The following is a 22,383-nucleotide window of genomic DNA, read 5'->3' on the forward strand; positions in this document are numbered from 1 at the left end:
TTTGATTAGCATTGAGAGGTGATCTTATGGAAAGTACCCCATGCCAATCTCTAGGTATTTTGAAGGGTGTGTGATGATGTGGGGCTATTTTAATTCCAAAGGAATTAAGATCAATTTCCAAAAGATGATTTTCTATTCCACTTTTTAGTCAACTTTAGCATGGGTGTGTTCACTTATGCTATCCACTGTTTATTGGTTCCATGTTGATTATCTGCAAATATTAGAGAGTTTTATTTTACTTAATTTATCTGCATGCATCATCCTTATTTAATTATTTTTTAAATAATTATATTAAAAATTAAATAAATTATTTTAGTTTAATATATTTTATTGGATACTTCCCCAATTTGAATGTAAAAAATATATAATTTACTAACTATATGTAATATTATAATATAATACTATAATATAATAGTACAGAAAAGCCATAGGCCAATTATCTATTAAAGGCTATCTTATTGGTTTCAGAATTTTAATATTGTTGAATCCCCAAGTAAACTTTGCAAAATAGGTATGGTTCATAATCTGTTTACCAGCTCTACATCTGGAGGGATGAGGAGGCCAGGGGGCGCCACAAACGGCTCCTCGCTCTCTTCCTCCGTCTGCTCTTGATCTGAGAGAAGGGCAAAGGTAAGGGAAAAACAGAATGAACAGAAAAAATCAGATCGGCAAGGCAGAAGCAGCACAAAATAATCAGAGGTGCAAGAGGCGTAGGAAAAAAACACAGATGTAACTATTAAGCTTCTTTAAGTAAGGGCACTTTAAAAGAACCGGAGGCTCTTTAAGTTTCATTTTGAGTTACTCCAACTTTCTGAGAAACCACAAGCCCCGTCATATCTGTTTACCGCTGCTTCCTCCGTGCACTCTTCAACCCTCGGCCTCCATGAATTGGCGAGGACAGGTAAAGACCAAATAAAAAATGTATGCTGAATTCAGTGTGAAAGGAAATGGAGGCTCGAGGTGGAAATACATTGCAGGTGCAATAATGTGCAAGAGCCAACGATATTGTGGGAGATAAATAAAGTTGTTAAAAGTGGCACATTAACAAATCAAACAGCCCTTCAAAACCTATCCAACAAATAGTCAGTTGTCATGTGGGCTTAACTTTTTTACGTTGTAGATTACAAAAGACAACCCAGCAATTGAAGCATCTCACATAGTCTCACAAAGCTAGATCTTTGAGTAAACAGCATAAGGTCTGGTAAACAGTGCAGATTATTTTGGCCAAAAGCCACCTGCACAATGAGAACATCAGAACAACATGTAAATGACTGGCCACAATTTATTTTGTTTTTATGTTTAGATCATACCATAATTATAGACTGCCATTAAAACAAAGGCATTTCTTTGAACAGAAAACACTGGAGAACTAGCTGAAAATTTCACAGATATAACTCAAAACAAAACAAAAAATGCTGCTCTGCTCATGGATATCAAGTTATCTTGCTTGTAAATTCCTTAAACAAAAATTTTAATATCTTTCTAATATAAGACGCCATTAAACTGGCAAATCTTTACAGGGGCTTGGTCTTTAAACCAAACCCTAGATGTTCAAAACTTTATTAAGCTAAGAACTCCTCTAGTAATATTCCACTACAATAACAAATACGTTTTTTTACTTAGGAATTTCTTGCAACTAGGCACTGGTATCTTGTAAACATGACTTTATTTCCAAGTGAACTGATAAAAAAAAAAATCCTGTGGGCCCTTATTTTTGGAAGTTGTGTAAAGTCAGCCGATCAGATTACAGCTTGCGACATTGAAAAAGTACTTTCCAATTTTTAGGGCAATATCCAGACAGTAAAGGACTGTGGGCCGCGATGTCTGAGGCTGATAATCGCAAAACAATCTTACTCTGATGAGGGGGGAAAAATGCTGTCTGGATTCCAGTTCAGCGCCTACAAAAATGATGACTTCATCAGAGTCACAGTAGCTGCGTTTACATGGACCCTTATAATCGGATTGACGGCTCAATCGGACTAAAAAACCTTCATGTAAACACCTTAATCAATCTGATTGAGCTCGATCGGATTGGAATTTCGATCAGATTGAAAGGAGTGGTTTATTCCATTCCTTTTGTAATCCGATCGAGAGAACATTTGATCGGATTGAAAACTGAAACTGAAAAGATTGCACGTGCAATGACGTTGAAATAGCGTAATGATGTATGACGCACGGAACGAGCTGTTCTTCCTGTTGAATAAAGTGTCATGTAAATAAGTGTCCCTTTATTCTAAAATTCTCATTTCACTCAGTGTCTGTGAAGTAGAGCAGGACAATGTCCCATCAGTCCTTGTTTCAGACTCTCATCCACAGACGACTGGTTTTGGGCATGGGATTTTACTGCGTGATAAATACAGGTCCTTCTCAAAAAATTAGCATATTGTGATAAAGTTCATTATTTTCCATAATGTAATGATAAAAATTAAACTTTCATATATTTTAGATTCATTGCACACCAACTGAAATATTTCAGGTCTTTTATTGTTTTAATACTGATGATTTTGGCATACAGCTCATGAAAACCCAAAATTCCTGTCTCAAAAAATTAGCATATCATGAAAAGGGTCTCTAAACAAGCTATTAACCTAATCATCTGAATCAACTAATTAATTATAAACACCTGCAAAAGATTTCTGAGGCTTTTAAAAACTCCCAGCCTGTTTCATTACTCAAAACCGCAATCATGGGTAAGACTGCCGACCTGACTGCTGTCCAGAAGGCCATCATTGACACCCTCAAGCAAGAGGGTAAGACAGAAAGAAATTTCTGAACAAATAGGCTGTTCCCAGAGTGCTGTATAAAGGCACCTCAGTGGGAAGTCTGTGGGAAGGAAAAAGTGTGGGAAAAAACGCTGCACAACGAGAAGAGGTGACCGGACCCTGAGGAAGATTGTGGAGAAGGACCGATTCCAGACCTTGGGGGACCTGCGGATGCAGTGGACTGAGTCAGGAGTAGAAACATCCAGAGCCACCGTGCACAGGCGTGTGCAGGAAATGGGCTACAGGTGCCGCATTCCCCAGGCCAAGCCACTTTTGAACCAGAAACAGCGGCAGAAGCGCCTGACCTGGGCTACATAGAAGCAGCACTGGACTGTTGCTCAGTTTTGCATGTCATTCGGAAATCAAGGTGCCAGAGTCTGGAGGAAGACTGGGGAGAAGGAAATGCCAAAATGCCTGAAGTCCAGTGTCAAGTACCCACAGTCAGTGATGGTCTGGGGTGCCATGTCAGCCGCTGGTGTTAGTGCACTGTGTTTTATCAAGGGCAGGGTCAATGCAGATAGCTATCAGGAGATTTTGGAGCACTTCATGCTTCCATCTGCTGGAAAGCTTTATGGAGATGAATATTTCATTTTTCAGCACGACCTGGCACCTGCTCACAGTGCCAAAACCACTGGTAAATGGTTTACTGACCATGGTATTACTGTGCTCAATTGGCCTGCCAACTCTCCTGACCTGAACCCCATAGAGAATCTGTGGGATATTGTGAAGAGAAAGTTGAGAGACGCAAGACCCAACACTCTGGATGAGCTTAAGGCCGCTATCGAAGCATCCTGGGCCTCCATAACACCTCAGCAGTGCCACAGGCTGATTGCCTCCATGCCACGCCGCATTGAAGCAGTCATTTCTGCAAAAGGATTCCCGACCAAGTATTGACTATTGTGTGCATAACTGAACATAATTATTTGAAGGTTGACTTTTTTTTTTGTATTAAAAACACTTCTTTTATTGGTCGGATGAAATATGCTAATTTTTTGAGACAGGAATTTTGGGTTTTCATGAGCTGTATGCCAAAATCATCAGTATTAAAACAATAAAACACCTGAAATATTTCAGTTGGTGTGCAATGAATCTAAAATATATGAAAGTTTAATTTTTATCATTACATTATGGAAAATAATGAACTTTATCACAATATGCTAATTTTTTGAGAAGGACCTGTATAAGCAGCACGGCAAAACGGTTCATATGCTCATTGTCTCCAAATCATGACAAGAGACGGATAAATATTAAGTCTGCAGTTTAAAAAAAATAAACAAATAGAGTAGAACAGTCAAGCCCAATTTATACTTCTGCGTCAAACTCACGCTGTAGGCTGTGTGTAGCGCGCGTACCCTTCAGTGTACCCTGACGTGCACCTTTCCAAAAATGTAACAACGCGACAATTATGCGGACGCAAGCCCAGCGATTGGTCAGCTAGAACCCCTCCCTCGGGTTTCACATGTTACCTCTGCATGCGTAATTGCGTGTCAATGCAGAGAACGACGCAGAATTATAAATGAAAACCAAAGCGTAGTGTAGAGCGTAGGTCCGACGCAGAAGTATAAATCAGCCTTTATGCGCAAACAGCTGCCAGTATATTCGAGCGTGACTGTGTGTGTGTGTGTGTGTGTGTGTGTGTGTGTGTGTGTGTGTGTGTGTGTGTGTGCGTGTGTGCGTGTGCGTGTGTGCATGTGCGTGTGTGTGCATGTGCGTGAGCATGGATAAGGACTGTGCGCCAATAGGCCAAGTGTTTTGTTCTCTACAGAGTACTGTTGCAAGCAAGTGTGAATGAGGATTACGAAAGCATTGAGGTTGATTACTGTTTGTTTTAGAATCTCATTTGTCACGGAATTTCTGCTCGAGGCGAGCTTTGAGGACTCAAACTAATTCTAGCCTTCAGTGTTTATAAAGCAATAAGCCATCGAGTGTGATGTTTTTTGCTAAAACTCTTCAGTGCTGAACCGCTGGACCTTGCTGGTCATTAACAGTCTCTGCATATCCATTGCTTGCCACGCTCATTCTCTTTAAAAAACTTTGAGCTTTTCAGTGCCTTGAGGCTCAAAAACCATACTTATTTGACCTAAGGGAAATGGCCTCATTTCATCCCTTAGCATTTTGAAGTTCGTAGGCTAAAGTATGTCTGAGAAGAACAGAAACTTGTCACAGAAACCGAATATCCTCAGGGAGACTCAAGCAGCAGTTCAAAGTACGTATGTGGTTTTTGAAGTTGTGTGGTTTCTTGACTTGTACAGATCCCACCTGCTTCTCTGTTGGCCTCCTCTTCCTCAGTGGGCTGGGAGGGGTCGTAGTAGTCCGCACTGTAACGGAAGGCCACTGCGCTGTAGGTGCCTTCATCGGCCAAAGCTTCGCTCAGCCTTTTGTACTCCTCCTCTGCAAACACAACAAAAGATTCTCATGAACAAAACTCAACTACTGAATTAATTGGAATGTTCTTCAAAATTTTACAGGTGATTCACATTGCCTCAATTTTAACATTCTAATGGGCTAAAACACTGATCCAACAAATCATTATTTGACGAGCCTTTTATGCTCACCTAGCTTAGAAACCAACAGTTTTCTATAAAAATAATATGTAATTTATTTCATGTGATGGCAATGCTAAATTTTCAGCAGCCATTACTTCATTTTCAATGTCACATGATTTTTCAGAAATCATTCTAATAAGCAACTTTTTTGCTCAAGAAACATTTATTATCAATGATGAAAACCGTTGTGCTACTTAATATTTTTGTGAAAACCATGATCATTTTTTTCAGGATTTTTTGATGAATAGAATAAAGAATAGATTTAATTAGAATAAAATAAGAAAATAAAAGCACTTAAATAATTAAAAAATTTTAAGAAAATTAGCAATAAACTTTCACTTACTTGCATTATGAGTTCTTTAATTTTGCTGCACCATTCTATTAAATTTATAATGTTCATTATTCAAAATATGTCATCACTATAATATTTAGGGGCCGTTTACACTACACTTGTGACTTTTTTCAACTGGAAAACTGAATAATTTTACAAAACAACAGTGTTTTGGGGGCCTGAAAACGCAAACTTTTGAAAACTGGTTTCAAAGTGCAAGTTTTTAAAACAATACTGTTATTGTCTTTTGTAAACTTCAAAAATGTGAATTTGTGAAAACGAAGTCGTCACATGCATGCGTATTACATTTTCAGTCTATAGGCACGTAGCGTTTCTTTACAAAGTGACATCGCCAACTACTGCCCAGGCATGCATAATACATCATTTTTAGATGTTTTTGCTGATCCATATGAACGGGAATCATTTTTACAAAGTTGTTGTCTGTACAAGAAAAATGTAAAGGAAAACTTTTCCATTTTTAGTACATCGTTGTCATGTAAATATACCCTCAGACTTGTCTTTTTTACATGTAGATCAGGGGTGAAATACTCAGTTTCTGAAGGGAACTGGCCAACAGAGTTTAGCTTCAACCCTAATTAAACGCATCTGATCCAGCTCAAGTCCTTCAGGCTTATTTGTAAACTACAGATATGTGCTCAGACAGGAATTCCTCTGTCACACACACAAATGAAGGGCTGCTGCAATAGACACGGTTCTGATGCATCATCACGACTATGACGAGAAAAAACACTGTCATTTTTAGGGTCGCATCTTGTGACACCATGTACCGCTTTTGGTTTGTTTTATGTCTTTGGTCCGTGTTAAGTTCCCTCAACACACAAAGAAGCTGATCAGTTGATTCAGGTGATTTAATTAGTAAGACATCTAAAACATTCTGGTAGGAGGGTCCCCAGGCCTCTAGTTGAGAAAAACTGATATATAGCCAACTTTATACTGCAAATGCAGCACAGAAACTGTATTGATTCTCGTGCAAAGTTTAAAGAAAACAAGGCCTGTGCTGATGACAGTGGCAAAGCAACTCTGTTGCTACATTTAATGTATAGCACATACACTCACCGAAACAGTTTACCTCAAACTGACCTGAGTCTACAAAGAAACATGTATTCATATCAATCTGCACATCCAAAAAGCCACAGTTTGTTCTCATCTTTAACGATCTCACTACAGAATCACAACTACTAAAACTGCAATTGAGCAAAAGGACAGTCTAATATTAAACAATCAAAATTCTTTATTACAGTTTACAGGATGTTAATGTAGACAGATTGATAAAAGTTTAATGAGGTTAGGTCTCCCCCGAAGGGCAAACACCATAATTCACTCCCACTTACTGCGCACCTCTGTTTAAAGATGGTTAAACTGTGAATTGAGCTAAGGAACATCACTTTTTAACCTTGTGATATATCTTATACCTTGTGCATATCAAATTATTATAATGTGCTATAATATTAGCTCCACTTGATTTCTCAGCATAGCCTGAAGACTAACTAGTTACGAAACAACATTCTGAAAATGTTTATAAACATTCCAACAGAAGTGATAAAAAAACAGATCGTTCCGGCTTTAAAAAGTGACTTGGAAAAGCGCTTAGAAAATAGCTTACATACACATACATAGTGTTATAACATTTTCTGGATGATATTTCAGTACATCCAAAGCATTGTAGCCTATAGATTATTGCTTATAACACATATTTGATGATTTAAAGGGACAATGTGTAGTTGTTTAGGTATTTTGTTATCTAAAATCAATATTTTTATTCATAAAATGTCCTCAATGGTGTACAAATACCTCTGCCAATTATCTGACTTATCCTCGTAAACGAAGAATTTATTATCTTTATTAGTGGTCGACCGATATATCGCCACGGCCGATATATCGGCCGATATTTGGCTTTTTTTAAATATCGGCATCGGCCGATACGTTTTTCTGATTGGCCGATGTGTTGGAAGCGGGACTTTTATTTTGGCGGCGCTACGGACTTTTATTTTGACGGGCGGCGCTGAGAACACCAGCACCTGAGAAGAGAACACAGCGCTCACTCACATTCTCCGTCTTCATTAGTTTACGATCTCTGTCAGTCAGATCTAATATTTTGTTAGACAGAACCGGTGGCTACAGAACTTGTCAAAGAAAGTAAATGGTATTTGAAAAAGTTATACGTTTGCTTTTATATTATTTGTAACCGAAAAGGCAAACAATCAGCCTAAAATACTTTCTCATTTACTGTCAACATTCAGCAAATGCACATCTACATAATTTAAACAAATCTCTGAATATCTAATAAACATTTATTTTCACAAACCTTGCAGATTTAATCGAATCCAGCTGTGATATCTTGTGAAGTGTGCATTTGTAGCCTGTATAAACGTGTTCCTGCGAGTGACGGTCCGTGCGCAGTGAGTGAATGCGAACATAAGATCAGCTTCACAGGAGACGCGATCGAAACACTTTAAATCCTTCATTTCAAAATATGCTGTGCTATATCCAGTGGCCCACTGTGTCATATTCATGTCGTTTTCACTGTCTGCTGTATGTAAAATTAGCGTTACCTTTTCAAAAATAAAAGTAAAAAAAAAGTCTTTATTCGAAAAAATATGATTATCAGTGATTACTGATTAATTACCAGATTACTGAGTGCCCTGTTAGTTTTTACTTCCTTTTTATTCACATATTCATATATTTTTAAACAATTACTTTATTTGTGAAAAATTCTGTAATAGGATTGCAGATTCAAGAAGTTGCCATCTAATATAGGGCCTAAGCATGTTTATTTTAAAGATATTTAAATATGTATTAAATTTATCAAATTTATTAAATATTGATTTATATAAATCTAGAGTGAGTGTGTGTGTGTATATATATATATATATATATATATATATATATATATATATATATAAATATCGGCTTTATACCGGCCATCGGCCACCCTGCTCTCTAAGATATCAGCATCGGCAATCAAAAAACCCATATCGGTCGACCACTAATCTTTATAGATAATCGCAGTGAGAGGCGCTTGTCACTGACCCGGCAAGTTTAAAAGGCTGCATTGCACTGTCATTATTCATACTGTAACATTCTTTTGTCGGTTGTGTCAAGTTGCAGTTTTTTTGAAATAACAAACCTGTTCACCCGAAGGAAAACTTGACGAAGTGCTATTAGAAGACATCCTGTCTAGGGCTGGACGATATGGCCAAATTTTATAAAATCCTCAGAAAACCTGCCAAGAACGCCCACAACAGATGTCTGTCTCTACAATCTTTTGAAAAATGAATTGGCCAAGTCTATGAAACCTGCTGCAGTCTTTTGGTACTGCACCATAACAAACTACATGAACCAATGAAATAACCCATCATAACAATAATATTCTCTTCTCAATACCTGCTACAAGACTTTGAAAGCATTTGGGTAGCAATATTCAATTTGAAATGTAATATGCAAAATGACAATGCAATATGTAAAATGGCAATGCATTTCTGGTTTTAAATTTACATTTGCCATTACATTTGTGCAACGTTTGGTGTCAAATTAAAATTCAATAATCTAATTTACATTTGCCATTTCAAACACTAGTTTTAATATGTAAATTGAATACATATTTTAACGCTTTATAAGTTGCAAAATTAAAATGTATTACAGATACGATTAAATATGTTTAGCATTTTCAAGCAAAAACTATAGCAAAATGATCATTTAAATGTTATTTTTCTTAATTGCATTACACTCACAGTTAGACACCTGCGATTGCATTTTCATTAAATGTCCCGCAATGAATGTAGCAAAATTCAATGTGCAAATTGAAAAAACATTCCGAGCCGATCACATCCCGCCCCCTCCCGTCCTGTCAATCACTGCGTGAAGTTTCGGTTTCTATCTATGGTTTCTATATTAAAATCTTATGTATTGGTCATTCTGAGGTCACTCAGCATCCCCACATTAGGGTTGGGCGGTATTTCGGTAATATCGTATACCGCGGGGTCTTAAAATAGCAACGGTATCAGTTTCAATACCGTCATTACATATAATAAATAAATATAATTTATTCAATGCCTAAAAATGCTTATGTAGTTGTCATCAAGTGACAGTGTGGAGGAGAAAGAGAGAGAGAGAAGGGAGAGGCGGTAAATACTGACGAGGCAATTTGTAAATGTTGCAATAAAAAAGGTGAGAGATGGAAACACCTCTAACCTAATGTCGCATCTCCGAAACAACCACCCACTCACTGCTGCGAGGATGCATTTTGCCCCGAGTTCATTAAATAAGCGCATTAGTTTATATTTGTTAAAATATTATAATGTTATTTTTTTTTACGTTGATAATGAAAACTGAAGAGCACTAGTAAGATGGGATGCATCGGGAGTCAGACATTGACCACTTAATTAAGTTTCATTTTGTAAAAGGCCTTTCTTTAAAGTGAATTTCGTTTTGTATAAATTGTATCCTAATTTTAATATTTTTTTTTTATCAACCAATAATAAATAAGAATCAAATATAGCAGACAACATAATCATGACATGATCGTGCGCTGGCGCGCCGCTGTCACTTGCATTGAAATCTCATCATAAATTAACCGAACCTCAGTGTATGTCTCACAGACATGACAGATATCTAAATAAAGCTTGAAATTTCATTAAACGAAACAATTCAAAACGAAAAGAAATAGGCCCCTCGCTGATTATTTAATCCATGATGTGCATTTCTCTCTATGCGCGTTCATACGGAAATGGCGATCATCAAATTAAACGAAACTATTCCAAACGAAAAGAAATAGGCTAGCCTACTCTCTGATTATGTAATCCATGATGTGCATTTCTCTCTTTCGTTCACTATGGAGATGGCGATTCATCAATTTCTTTAAACGAAACAATTCAAAAGGAAAAGAAATATAGGCAGCCGACTCTCGGATTTATGATGTGCATTTCTCTCTATAGGCGCGTTCACTACGGAGATATCAATCGTCAATTTCTTTAAACGAAACAATTCAAAACGAAAAGAAAATACCTATACCTTCTGATTATGCAATCCATGATTTGCATTTCTCTCTATATATGCGCGTTCACTAGGAGATGGCGATCGTCAACTTATTCTTTGCAGCACTGACAGAAAAGTTGTATTAATAAAAATCAATGGACGCGTGTCACCGGATTTACAAATGCACTTCTTTCTTGTTGCTTGTTAATTTAATTTAAATGAATTAATAAAATGAATACAATTGTCATAATTAAAATAATTAAATATTTTTAATTGTCCCATTTTTGCTCATTTATAAATAGTATTTATATCTACCACCCCCTCAGCACCTGGGTTAAACAATTATTTGGCGCCACTATATTATAACGGCCCACGTATTAAAAATAGTCTAGTCTAAATAGGGCTACGGCTCATATTACATTTAATGCCGTCAGCCGGGATCAGACACAACGTGCACGGGTTGGCCTTGATTTTTTTTGTGTGTTTTTATGCCCGATCTGGTATTCAGTTTCTGAACGGTGTAGACACAAGCCAACAGTTTGGTGACGCTGTCTGAGCCTTATGTCATAATTTTTAATTAGTCACGGTAATACCGTATACCCCGGTAAAATAGGGAGGAGGTTTGACGGTATCAAAATTTGGATACCGCCCAAGCCTACCCCACATGCTCCAAATTAACGCAAAAAAGTCTCGTTTGTTGGTGCCGGTTAAAGTGTTGTTTGTGCTGCTTCTATCGGGTGGAACAGATTTGATGCGTTCCCGCTGCGAGTCGACACCAGTCTCAGTCTCATTTTGCAGCGCGCTGAAACCTGAAGTTTAGAGATCTCAGCTGAAACACCACTGAATTTATACCACTGAATTAGTCTTTCCTCTCTTATCAACTATTTCGTCTGCTTTCTCCTCACTTGTGGAAGCTTGTTAAGTAACATTTGTATTGCGGTCAGGGGCGCTCATTCTGTAGCTGAAACTTGCCACGTTGGAGATCAGCCTACTAGTGCTGAGCACTGGCTGCGTCCGCGTGTCTGTGGTGAACATCATCACGAAAGTAGCCATTTGTGTTCTGCTCTTTCTGACGGCTGCGCGCCTAACGTCAGTCAGTGACAAATGCTGTATATCGAAATATCGAAAATGTGTTTAAAAATCATATCACCGTTATTGAAAAAAAAATATCGCGATATATATTGATATTGAATTATTGTCCAGCCCTAATCCTGTCATAGCTTTTTGGTACATAACAACTACCGTAGATGCAACACGCATTTGAAAAAGCGAGGCGCTGGATAACACTATTCGTTTGAATGCAAAATACAATTTCACCGCTGGATGGGAGAAATTCCTACACAATGTCCCTTTAAGCAGTTCTGTGATAATCAGGTCAGGTGTTACTAGGGTTGCACAGTATGGGCTACCGGTACTGAAAAAATATCAGTAGCCTATAGGCCTATTATATGGCAAGCCGTTTTAGCTTAAATTGTACCCAGCCTTACTTGTCATAATTGCATTTTTACTAGTAAGAATTCAATTAGAGAGCTCTACAATTCAATTCTTACAAGTAGCAATTACAATTAGAGAGCTCTACAAATTAATTTTTACTAGTCATATGTCTCCATTGACTTCTATTCATTTTTAATTACAGAGCTCTCTAATTGTAATTGTTACTAGTCATAATTGGATTAGAGAGCTCTACAATTGAATTGTTGTAGAGCTCTCTAATCCAATTATGACTAGTAACAATTACAATTAGAGAGCTCTCTAATTCAATTATTATTGGCAAGAATGCAATTACAGAGCTCTCTAATTGAATTGTTACTAGTAAAAAAACAAATTAAAGATTTGTATAATTGCAGGGCTCTGTAATTGAATTAAAGAGCTCTGCAATTGCATTCTTACTATTAACAACTGAATTAGAGAGCTCTCTAATTGGAATTCTTACTAGTAACAATTGCATCAGAGAGCTGTCTAATCCAATTCTTACTAGTAAGAATGCAATTGCAGAGCTCTTAAATTCAATTCGAGAGCTCTCTAATTGTAATTGGTAATAGTAAGAACTGAATTAGAGAGCTCTCTAATTGTAATTGTTACTAGTCATAATTGGATTAGAGAGCTCTCTAATTTAATTCTTACTAGTAACAATTCAATTGTAGAGCTCTCTAATTGTAATTCTTACTAGTAACAATTCAATTGTAGAGCTCTCTAATTGCAATTCTTACTGGTAAGAATTCAATTAGAGAGCTCCGTAATTAAAAACGAATGGAAGTCAATGGAGACATATGACTAGTAAAAATTAATTTGTAAAGCTCTCTAATTGTAATTGTTACTAGTAAAAATTGAATTAGAGAGCTCTGCAATTGTAATTCTTACTAGTAATAATTGAATTAGAGAGCTCTCTAATTGTATTTTTACTAGTAAGAATTGAATTAGAGAGCTCTCTAATTGTAATTGCTACTAGTAAGTATTGAATTGTAGAGCTCTCTAATTGAATTCCTACTAGTAAGAATTGCATTAAAGAGCTCTCTAATTGAATTAAAGAGCTCTGCAATTGCATTCTTACTAGTAATAACTGAATTAGAGAGCTCTCTAAATCAGTTTTTACAAGTAATAATTGCATTAAAGAGCTCTCTAATTGTAATTGCTACCAGTAAGAATTGAATTGTAAAGCTCTCTAATTAAATGCTTACCAGTAAAAATGCAATTACGATGAGTAAGGCTGGGTACAATTTAAGCTAAAACGGCTTGCCATACTATTATATTTCAAATGGTAATATATCATGACTTTGCTCATTTTGGTACTTGATACGCTGATGTTACGAAATTCATCGTTATGTGACAGTGTTATCCAAACTGATGAGAAACCGGCAAATCTGACAAAGAAAAAAGATGGATCAAACAAATAAATCTCAATCTTCATGATAATTGTGATGATGATATAAAATTCGAGAATATCACTATAATGTTAATTCTTCCATGTGTATTTGTGCAAACATTCTGTGAAGAGCACAGTCTGCAGCATTGAGCATTGTAGCCAATTACAGACATACCTGTTAAAGGGGTGGTTGACTGTTTTTTTCTTTGCATGACTGTGTTTATGGGGTGCAATATAACATGTCTTCATGGGTTGTTCTTTGAAGCCTTTTTTTTCATAAATTTCACCTTTGTTGTAAGCCGCTTTCTCCTCTGTCATTTTAACGACCGGTTGACTTCCTGATTCTATGAAACCACTCCCTCAGAAACAGGCAATGGGCTCAAATTGGTTAGTTGGGCCGTTGTGTTGTAATTGGCTAAACTGCGTGGCGGAAACTTCACACCCATTACCTTTACAGGCGAAAGCTGCATGTGCTCCGGTCAAATGTAAATAATGGTGTCAATACTGCGTATCAGCTTGAGCCAGAATCGACCCAGAAAGCGGCAATGAAGAGTCAAGCAGAACCTCCCCAAACACGGCTCTTACAAAACGTTTCTGAATGGTACATTTTTGAATCATTATTATTATTCTATTCTACTATTATTATATAAGAATTTCGATATGCTGTTACTTGAAAATGCTACTGCTGCTTGTTAGCTTTTGAGATACGGTTTTCTCCTGATTAAATGTTTAATATAACTGAATAAATTACTGAGTAATACCGTTTTTTAAAGTTATTGTTTTGTCGAAAACTAAGTCATAAAGTATACATGTAAAATACATTTACAAAATTAGTACATAACTACAAATTCAGGTCCAAAATGTTTGTACGTGTTTGTCATTTAGACACGAAATAGCATAACTAAGTGGCTACTAAAGCCAGCACTGGCATTTGTTTACGTCCTTGATAAAAACTAAAGCGTTACGTCTAAAATTATACATGCAAATACATTTAAAATGATTAAGTCTTACTTACTGGCTGTGGCCCAACAACTGCTGCCTCTGGTTTTAAAGTTGGAACTGTTTCATGCTTTAGTAACAGTTTGTTTTTGAATCCGGCATTGAATTTGTGGAGATTCTGGAAGCTGTTTTCCATAAAATGCTATTTTTTAGCACAGAGAGCTAAATTACGATTGTAATTTTCAGGAACATAATCAAACATAAATTGTAGCTATTGTTGACGAACTACAGCGTCCGTAGGAAGCCCGAACACAGAAGACCTGACAGCTGGGTGAAAATAACACACTTTCGACGGCATGTCTACTGCTCTCCACTATAACTCTTCCTCTTCGACAAAGCAGCAGAAATATGGCCATGCCCACTTTATTCTATTTTTCGGAGGGAGGGTTGGTTATGGGTTAGTTACGTATAAAACCCGGGAATATCTCGTTGTAGTCCCATTCGAGTCGTTTTTGTAGACATTAAACTTCCTAATTTTTTAAAAGACGATATCTCTGCTTACGTTGAACTTTCAGCGCCGGAACGTTGCACATACTGTTCATGCACCACCAGCAACATTACACACTATTTAAAATGAAAAAAGTGAAATCGCAATCAACCACCCCTTTAAGCAAGTGAACGTATTGGGCAATCAGAGGTATGTATTTAGTCAGAAGCTGCTCATCACAGCTAAAAACGTTGTATATTTGTCTAGAGTGAGTTCATGGAGTTCAGTGCGTTTGTGAATCATTTTATTATATAAAAAAACACAATGTAAATAAGAGATTCATTGTGCAGTGCTGTCAGCTTCATTGATTAAAACAGGAGTTTAGCAGCGATGAAATTCTGTGATTGTAGTGGGAGCCCTCTTTGCTTGCTTTTTGTATACAATATGCATGTATCATGCTGCTAACTGCCCATTGCAAAGTTTCTGAAATGACAGCCTTATTTAAATGCGGTTTGAATCAGAAACTGTGATGATTGACAGTGATAATAGCAACAGACAGGAAAAAGTCTGTTACTGTACGTCAATACAGATCTGTGCATCAAGTCTTGGAGTGTAGCTATATGCAAACTAATAGGTCTGCCACTTGTTCTATATCCAATGTGCTACTTTTTGTAGGAAGATTGCACATTTTGTATAATTCAATAATAGTACTTCAATAATAACAAATACTATTTTAATTGTATCATGTTTTACTATGGACCAATGAGAAGTGCTATTATGTTGTTCTTATATTTATGCTTGAAAACAAGCATTACATTTGTTACTGAAGTGTGTCATACAATGTTCTTATTTTCAATTCAGTTCTCTTTTGAGGCTGGTTATTTGTTACCTATGGTATCGATTTAGTATCTGTAACAAGAAGATTGGCTTCGTACCGAAGCGAAGAATTTTGGTATCGAGCCAACCCTAGGTGTAACATTAATGCACTTCATTGTATTAACAGTTTAAATGCTGGGTGTAGTCAAGCTTGATTTTGAACAACGATTTTGGAACATAAACATTCCAGAACAAGCTTTAACAAACACATAAAACAAAACCAGGAGCCAGTCTGGTGACCTAGTATAACCCAACAAGAACACTTTCACATTCTGCAACAAAACTTATTTTATTCATTCTAAAAAACAAACCCTGTCAGTTTAACGCTCTTCACACAACCAATCCTAGCCATGTACCTTTCACTGTTCTTGAAACATAATACAATCAAAAATATATTAGGGGAAAATGCACTTATAGTCTGACTGCACAAGTTGATAATCATGAAAAGTATGATTTACTGAAGAGCACTGGTTGTCCACTTAGACGAAACAAGCTAGATTAATTATTTCCAACTGAAAAGGTCATCGGTTGTTTTGTTTTTTTTCTTTTAAAAAAAGTGCTGCTATAAAATGGTCTCTTCATGCTTTTCTACTTTCTTTTATATATGCATCCCAATGAAAAACCTCACGGGGACAAGAAAAAGATAAACTATGTTGTGGTTTCAGAACATGTAGAGGTAACAGAGAAAATAGTTTATGAGTTAATAAAATAGTACAAAAAATGCATTTAATAGGGAAAAGTGGGGTCCAAAGGTCTGAAGCGGCTAGTGAAAATGATTGTCAGTATTTTTCTAACTGATTAGGTTTTTTTTTTTTTGCCATCACGTTATAAGGATGAGAGTACATTTTTATTGTATTTATAAAATAATTATATATACACTACCATACAAAAGTTTGAGGTCAATACGATTTTTTTATGTTTTTGAAAGAAGTCTCTCATGGCCACCAAGGCTGCATTTATTTGATCAAAAATACAGTTAAAACCGCAATATCATGAAATATTATTACAATAAAGGTTTTCTATTTTAGTATATTTTAACATGTAATTTAATCATGCGGTGGCTGAATTTTCAACATCATTACTTCAGTCTTCAATGTCACATGATCCTTCAGAAATCATACTAATACACTAATTTGCTGCTCAAGAAACATTTCTTATTATCAATGTTGAAAACAGTTGTGCTGCTTAATGTTTTTTGTTTAAACCCTGATACAATTCAGGACTTCATGATCCTTTGATGAATACAAAGTTCAAAAGTACAGCATTCATTTGAAACGGAAATCTTTATTCTCACTTTTGAAAAATATAATGCATCCTGGCTGAATAAAAATATGTATACCTGTCAAAAACAAAACTGTTGTTTTAAACATAAAAAAATGGTTTACACTGTTAAAATGGTTTACACAAAAATATTAGGAACAGCTGTTTTTTTAACATTGATAACACTGGTCCACAGCTTGTTCCATTTCTCTCTTTTCCACCTCACTTTTTAATCGCTTATAAATGCCCATGTGGCTGTGCGCATTTCACTTTTGTTTCCAGATTAGCTGTAATTGCTTGAATGGTGGGTTCATCATTCTTCTTAATGAAAAGCACAACAAAACAGTACAATGACAAACGAAACGTGCTTATATTATACATAGAACTTTTATTGACAAAACAAATATGCCCGGCATACACCATGCTGATAAATTATATCTGACTCTTGCTGCTGATCTGTGCACAGGCTCATGCTGAATTGAGCAGATACGTTTAGTTTTTAATTGTTGTGCTTGTTCTCTAACTGAACTAAATTATTTGCATTGCAGTAAAAAATCTAAACGACAGTGGGGAGGGACGGTGCCGCGATGGGCAAGTGATGTAATCGATGTGAGGTTGAACACTGTCTAACAACGGTAACACCAACTAACAGCAGGAAGCCTAGTACATAAGAGTTTTTTGCCTTTTGTTTCATAATTAAATTAATTTAAATAACCCTTTTGCTTATTTTTAAAGTGTTGCATAAACAGGACAGGTACTATAGTATCATAACACAATATACATAGGCGTAAAATGTAAAAACTTGAATATTTTGGAAACAGTAGCCAATCAGATGTTTTTATTTTCATTATTGAATTCAGCACATCAAAAAAACATAATAAATAGCATTTTATCTATAACGAAAAAAAGATAGTAGAACAGTGTACTAAAGAAATGTTTCTTTAGCAGCAAATCAGCATATTATAATGATTTCTGAAGGATCATGTGACACTGAAGACTGGAGTAATGATGCTGAAAATCGTGCTGTGCCACCACCAGGAATAAATTACATTTTAAAATATAGTCAAATAGAAAACTGTTATTTTAAATTGTAATATGTCACTATATTCACTAAATTGTAATATTTGATTTAAAAAAAATCTTACCGACATCAAAGTTTTAAAAGGTAGAGTAAATAAAAAATATTTCTGAATCTCTTATAAGTATAGTATTTGCTTAATGAAACATGTTTTCTTGAAATAATGATTTAAAAAATGTAAATTAACAAAACAAACTAAAAGTAACATGCATCACGATGTTAAATAAATGATTTATAAATCAAAATTTAAAAATACTATTGACAAAAATATTTTTGAAGAAAGCTTAAAATGATTATGAAAATCTTTTTTAAAAATGCTTTAGGAAATGTTTTTTTTTTAGTTTAAATTAAAAAAAATTGTTTACACAGTAAACAATGCCCCAATGCATCCTAAACCAGTTGCCCCTGAGTCAGAGGTAAAACTGACAAACAAACACAAAGAAATAAAACTAAAGCATAAAGCTGTGTAAAAAAAACCAACACTGCACTCAAGCTGACATGAACTTCACAGGTTTGAATTATATATAAAAATTGACTGAGATCATAGATCGCTGTGCATTTACCTTGCCTGGCCTCCTCTTCCAGTAGATCGGTGTGCATGGCCAGGTACCTCTCCTCATCACACAGAGCCTCTATCCTGGCCTCCTCCTCAGACAGCTGGTAGTCGTGATTCCACGAGCCTGCGTCATATTCCGAAAGATCATGTAAATGACCACGGCCATCGTACCTGCAATACGAATCATGTGGTTAAAGGTGAGAGGAAATTAACATTGGATTACATACAACAAATACTCACCACACTGGAGAACCCTAAAAGTAAAGCCTCTTGTTTGTATATTCACATATGGTTTTCTTTCAAAATTCTACTTTGCTTACAAGGTTTGCATGAGGAGATGCCTGGGCAGCAAAAGGCAGACGGCCTATATGATGCACTCCAGAGGGTATACAGCTCAACAGATGAGTGCACTTGCATGATAAACTTATTAAATCCATCTAATTCTCCACTAAAACCATAAAAAGACGCAACAGGCGAATAAATAAAAAATAAAACGCAAAACAACAACTCTCTTCTTACCTTACATGGTTCAACAAACCATTCCAACTTGTACCCTTGTCAGACAACTGAGACTTATTGAGGCAACTGCCATCATCATTCCTACATTTACTGCAAAAGAAGTACATCCACACAAGCCCGAGCACATAAATACCTATCCGTAAGAACCCATATGGAGGAAATTTTCCTGCGCTCGCTCCTGTATTCCACTTCTCAGTTCCAGTTTCTTCGGCAAAAGAGAGAAGTGGGCGATGAGGTGGCAATCGGGGCCTGGAGGGACCCCTTAGCCTTAATTGCTGGGGAAATAAGTTCTGCATTACGTGATAGAGAGACACACACATACACATTGGAAACAAGAAACAGATCCATGCAGATTAAGGTGGCTCAATGCAACCCGCTGCGTTTCAACACACTCCTGGCTCATTACCAATTTTCACGTTTTTTTTTTTAAAGGTCTGCAGCTGAACTGGAAAAAGTGTTGAGGAAGAGAGAAAACAGATAAAGAACACAATATTTGACTGACTACTTGTTAAAAGTACTTCCTGCAAAAGAACAACGTTAGACTTTGGATCTATGCACAAAGACAAAATTAAAATAATGGGATTCCATTCATAGATCACATCATATGTGAGAACCACCTTAATGCACGGACTAATTTACAGTAGCAGGCTTATCTAACATAAATTTGCTGTGATTTATAAATGCAACAAATGTGACCACAGCAAATTCACTAAGTGTTAGGAAGCAGAGGCCTCACATGACCATTACAAAAGTTATTTTGTTATAAAACATATTTTGTTTCTAATTCAATTATTCTAACCACCAAATGATTAAATATATAGTCATTTAGACGTAGCTTGTCAATGTGTTTTATATTTTAAATTTCATAATTGAGGGCGCAAGGACTCTGCCTCAGATTTCAAATTTGCCCTAACCCTGAAGACAAAAAACAACATCTTAAACCAGCCTAAGCTGGTTAGCTGGTCACTCAGATGGTTTTAAAGGCGTCTGGGCACTTTTTTAGCTGGCAGGCTGGGAGACAAGCTGAGAACCAGCTTGGCCAGAAGACCAGCTAATGACCATCTTGGCCATGCTGGAAGACCAGCTTAAACCAGCTAAGACCAGCAAACCATCTTAGGCTGGTTTAAAGTTCTTGTTGGATCCATTTGACAGTTCTGTCATTGCATTGAGCTTACAAAAAAGAATCACAATCCAAGCAAGTTATCTTAGATCTGTCATTGTCAAGTTCCTTTTATTCACGTTCGGCCATGTAAACATCACACAATGCCATCCGCTCCTCCTGTGCTGCAAAATAACAATACATCCAAGGTCCCTTTGGAAGACATTAAGTTGGTTAAGTAATGATTCCCATTAGGTTTGTTTAACCGACCTATCGATCATGATGTTCTTGTCCCCCATCCATGGGATAAGGTGTTTGCCCTGCTCGTGGTAGCTGGCCCTCTCATCGTCCCGAAACAGCTTGCAGGCGTAGCCGAACACCAGCAGCTCCGCATACTTGCTACTGTCGCTCTGCTCCTTAGCCGCTTTATTATGATCCTTCTTGCTCCCCCCGCGCCGGTACATTCCAGATAATATCTGCTAGACACGCTAAATTAGCGATAGACTTTTAGAAATGTATTACCATTTCTTTAGAGGTGAGAGAAGTGGAATAATATATGTCAGCTAGCAATTGCTACAACACATATTAACACACTGCTGAAACAAATATGGCGTGTTTAGAACGTTGCGTTTCAGAGTCGCAGATTCCCTACATTGTGTTTCGTTAAACCGAATGCAGTTCTGCCGTTTTAGTTTGTAAATATATTTCTATATGATATATGGGTAGTTTATAATATTTTAACATTTTTGGTATGCGGTAAGATAGGAAAGATGGATATTATTCTCTATCAAGACGAAAATGTCAACGTTAAAGTGAAAATGAAGGCGCATATTTGACCCATGCTAAACTTGTGCTAATCACAGAAGCAAAGTCACACAAAAAAGAAGCACAGTCTGAGAAACAGTAAGCATTCTCCATCCAACAAAACTACATTGAATGGATGGTTGCTCATTATATCCATGTCCTGTAAAGAGCACATTCAGGGCTTTTCAGAGATAGGCTACCAAACGTTTTGGAGGTTTCACCAGGGCCCGTATGTATAAAGCTTCTCAGAGTAAAATTTTAGTCTCAAGTCTGTCAAAATTCTAAGAATTACATAATTTTACTCTTATTCCTAAACTTAAGAATAAGTGTGATTCATGAAGGTTCCTAAGTGTTAAGACTTGGTCTCAGCTCCTAAATTATTTAAGAGCGCTGTAGAGGTCTCCTAACCTAGTTAGGAGTAACAAGATGGCAGCAGAGAGGACGCAGCATTGCGCTTTTCAACGAAAATATGTTGTATTGTAGTTAAATGAGTTGATCAAATGCTAAAAAAGTTTAATCATCAAGGTATTCTTTTTTTTAACTTACCTTTAAGAAATTTTATAGCAATGAAATTAAAGTAATAATTATATTTTTTGGCGACTGGAATGCAACAGTGCACCTGTGATGACTCGGGGCCCTTCAGTCCACAGTTAGCAGGCTCTTGAATTGCACAATTATGACACTGACCACACCAAATATACAGTGGTGACCAAAAGTGATGTGCAGAGTTTTTTTTTTTAAATGACCCTACAAGTTTGCTTAAACCATCAAATTATGAGGAAAATATTTTTATATTTATATTTTTTCAATATTTTAAAATATGAGGGAAGAACAATACACTAAACTTAGAGAATGTATTTATCTGAGACAATTATTTCAAGTCACTTTTATTTCTGTAGACAAAGTATATACATTTATTATCAGCCCAGCAAGCACGTATTGTGTTATAAAGTGCTATACAGTTGCGTCCGTAATTCGCGATCCGAGGGTACGGAAACTGCATTTCCTGGCTGAGGATGAAGGCAGGGGCACAGGTATGGACAGATGAAGGACCCCCGGGAGGTATGAGGTATGGACAGATGAAGGACCCCCGGGAGGGACAGTATGGGAAGGGACCATCCTGGTGGTGATGGGTAGGATGCAGGGGAATATAGGCGCCAGCATCTTCAAACTCAGACGTGTGTAAGTAGGCATACCGATCTTTTATACCTACTAAAAGTATCAGAAAACGATTGGATAGATAAAAAGGCAAACAAGGGACTTTGCAG

The 22,383-nt window shown here is 36.6% G+C and overlaps 1 protein-coding gene across 5 annotated transcripts in view; it reads right to left on the minus strand.

Moving 5' to 3' along the window:
- sfswap (splicing factor SWAP) overlaps nucleotides 1-20,938 on the minus strand; it is a 107,993-nt gene extending 87,055 nt beyond the window's left edge. Inside the window, exons 1-4 of one of the 5 annotated variants that reach the window (XM_077232811.1) lie at nucleotides 20,582-20,938; nucleotides 18,701-18,864; nucleotides 5,022-5,153; nucleotides 534-613 (exon numbers count right to left, since the gene is read on the minus strand). In XM_077232811.1, coding sequence (XP_077088926.1) covers nucleotides 534-613; nucleotides 5,022-5,153; nucleotides 18,701-18,864; nucleotides 20,582-20,775 — 570 coding nt within the window. In that variant the 5' untranslated portion in view covers nucleotides 20,776-20,938. Of the gene's footprint in view, nucleotides 1-533; nucleotides 614-5,021; nucleotides 5,154-18,700 lie in introns of all 5 variants that reach the window. The other 4 variants (XM_077232812.1, XM_077232814.1, XM_077232813.1 and 1 more) reach the window with 4 other exon arrangements.
- Between the last annotated feature and the right edge of the window lie 1,445 nt (nucleotides 20,939-22,383).

Source organism: Siphateles boraxobius, unplaced genomic scaffold, assembly GCF_051911475.1.
Source record: "Siphateles boraxobius isolate OS27281-9 unplaced genomic scaffold, OSU_SipBor_1 18, whole genome shotgun sequence".
Lineage (NCBI taxonomy): Eukaryota > Metazoa > Chordata > Actinopteri > Cypriniformes > Leuciscidae > Siphateles > Siphateles boraxobius.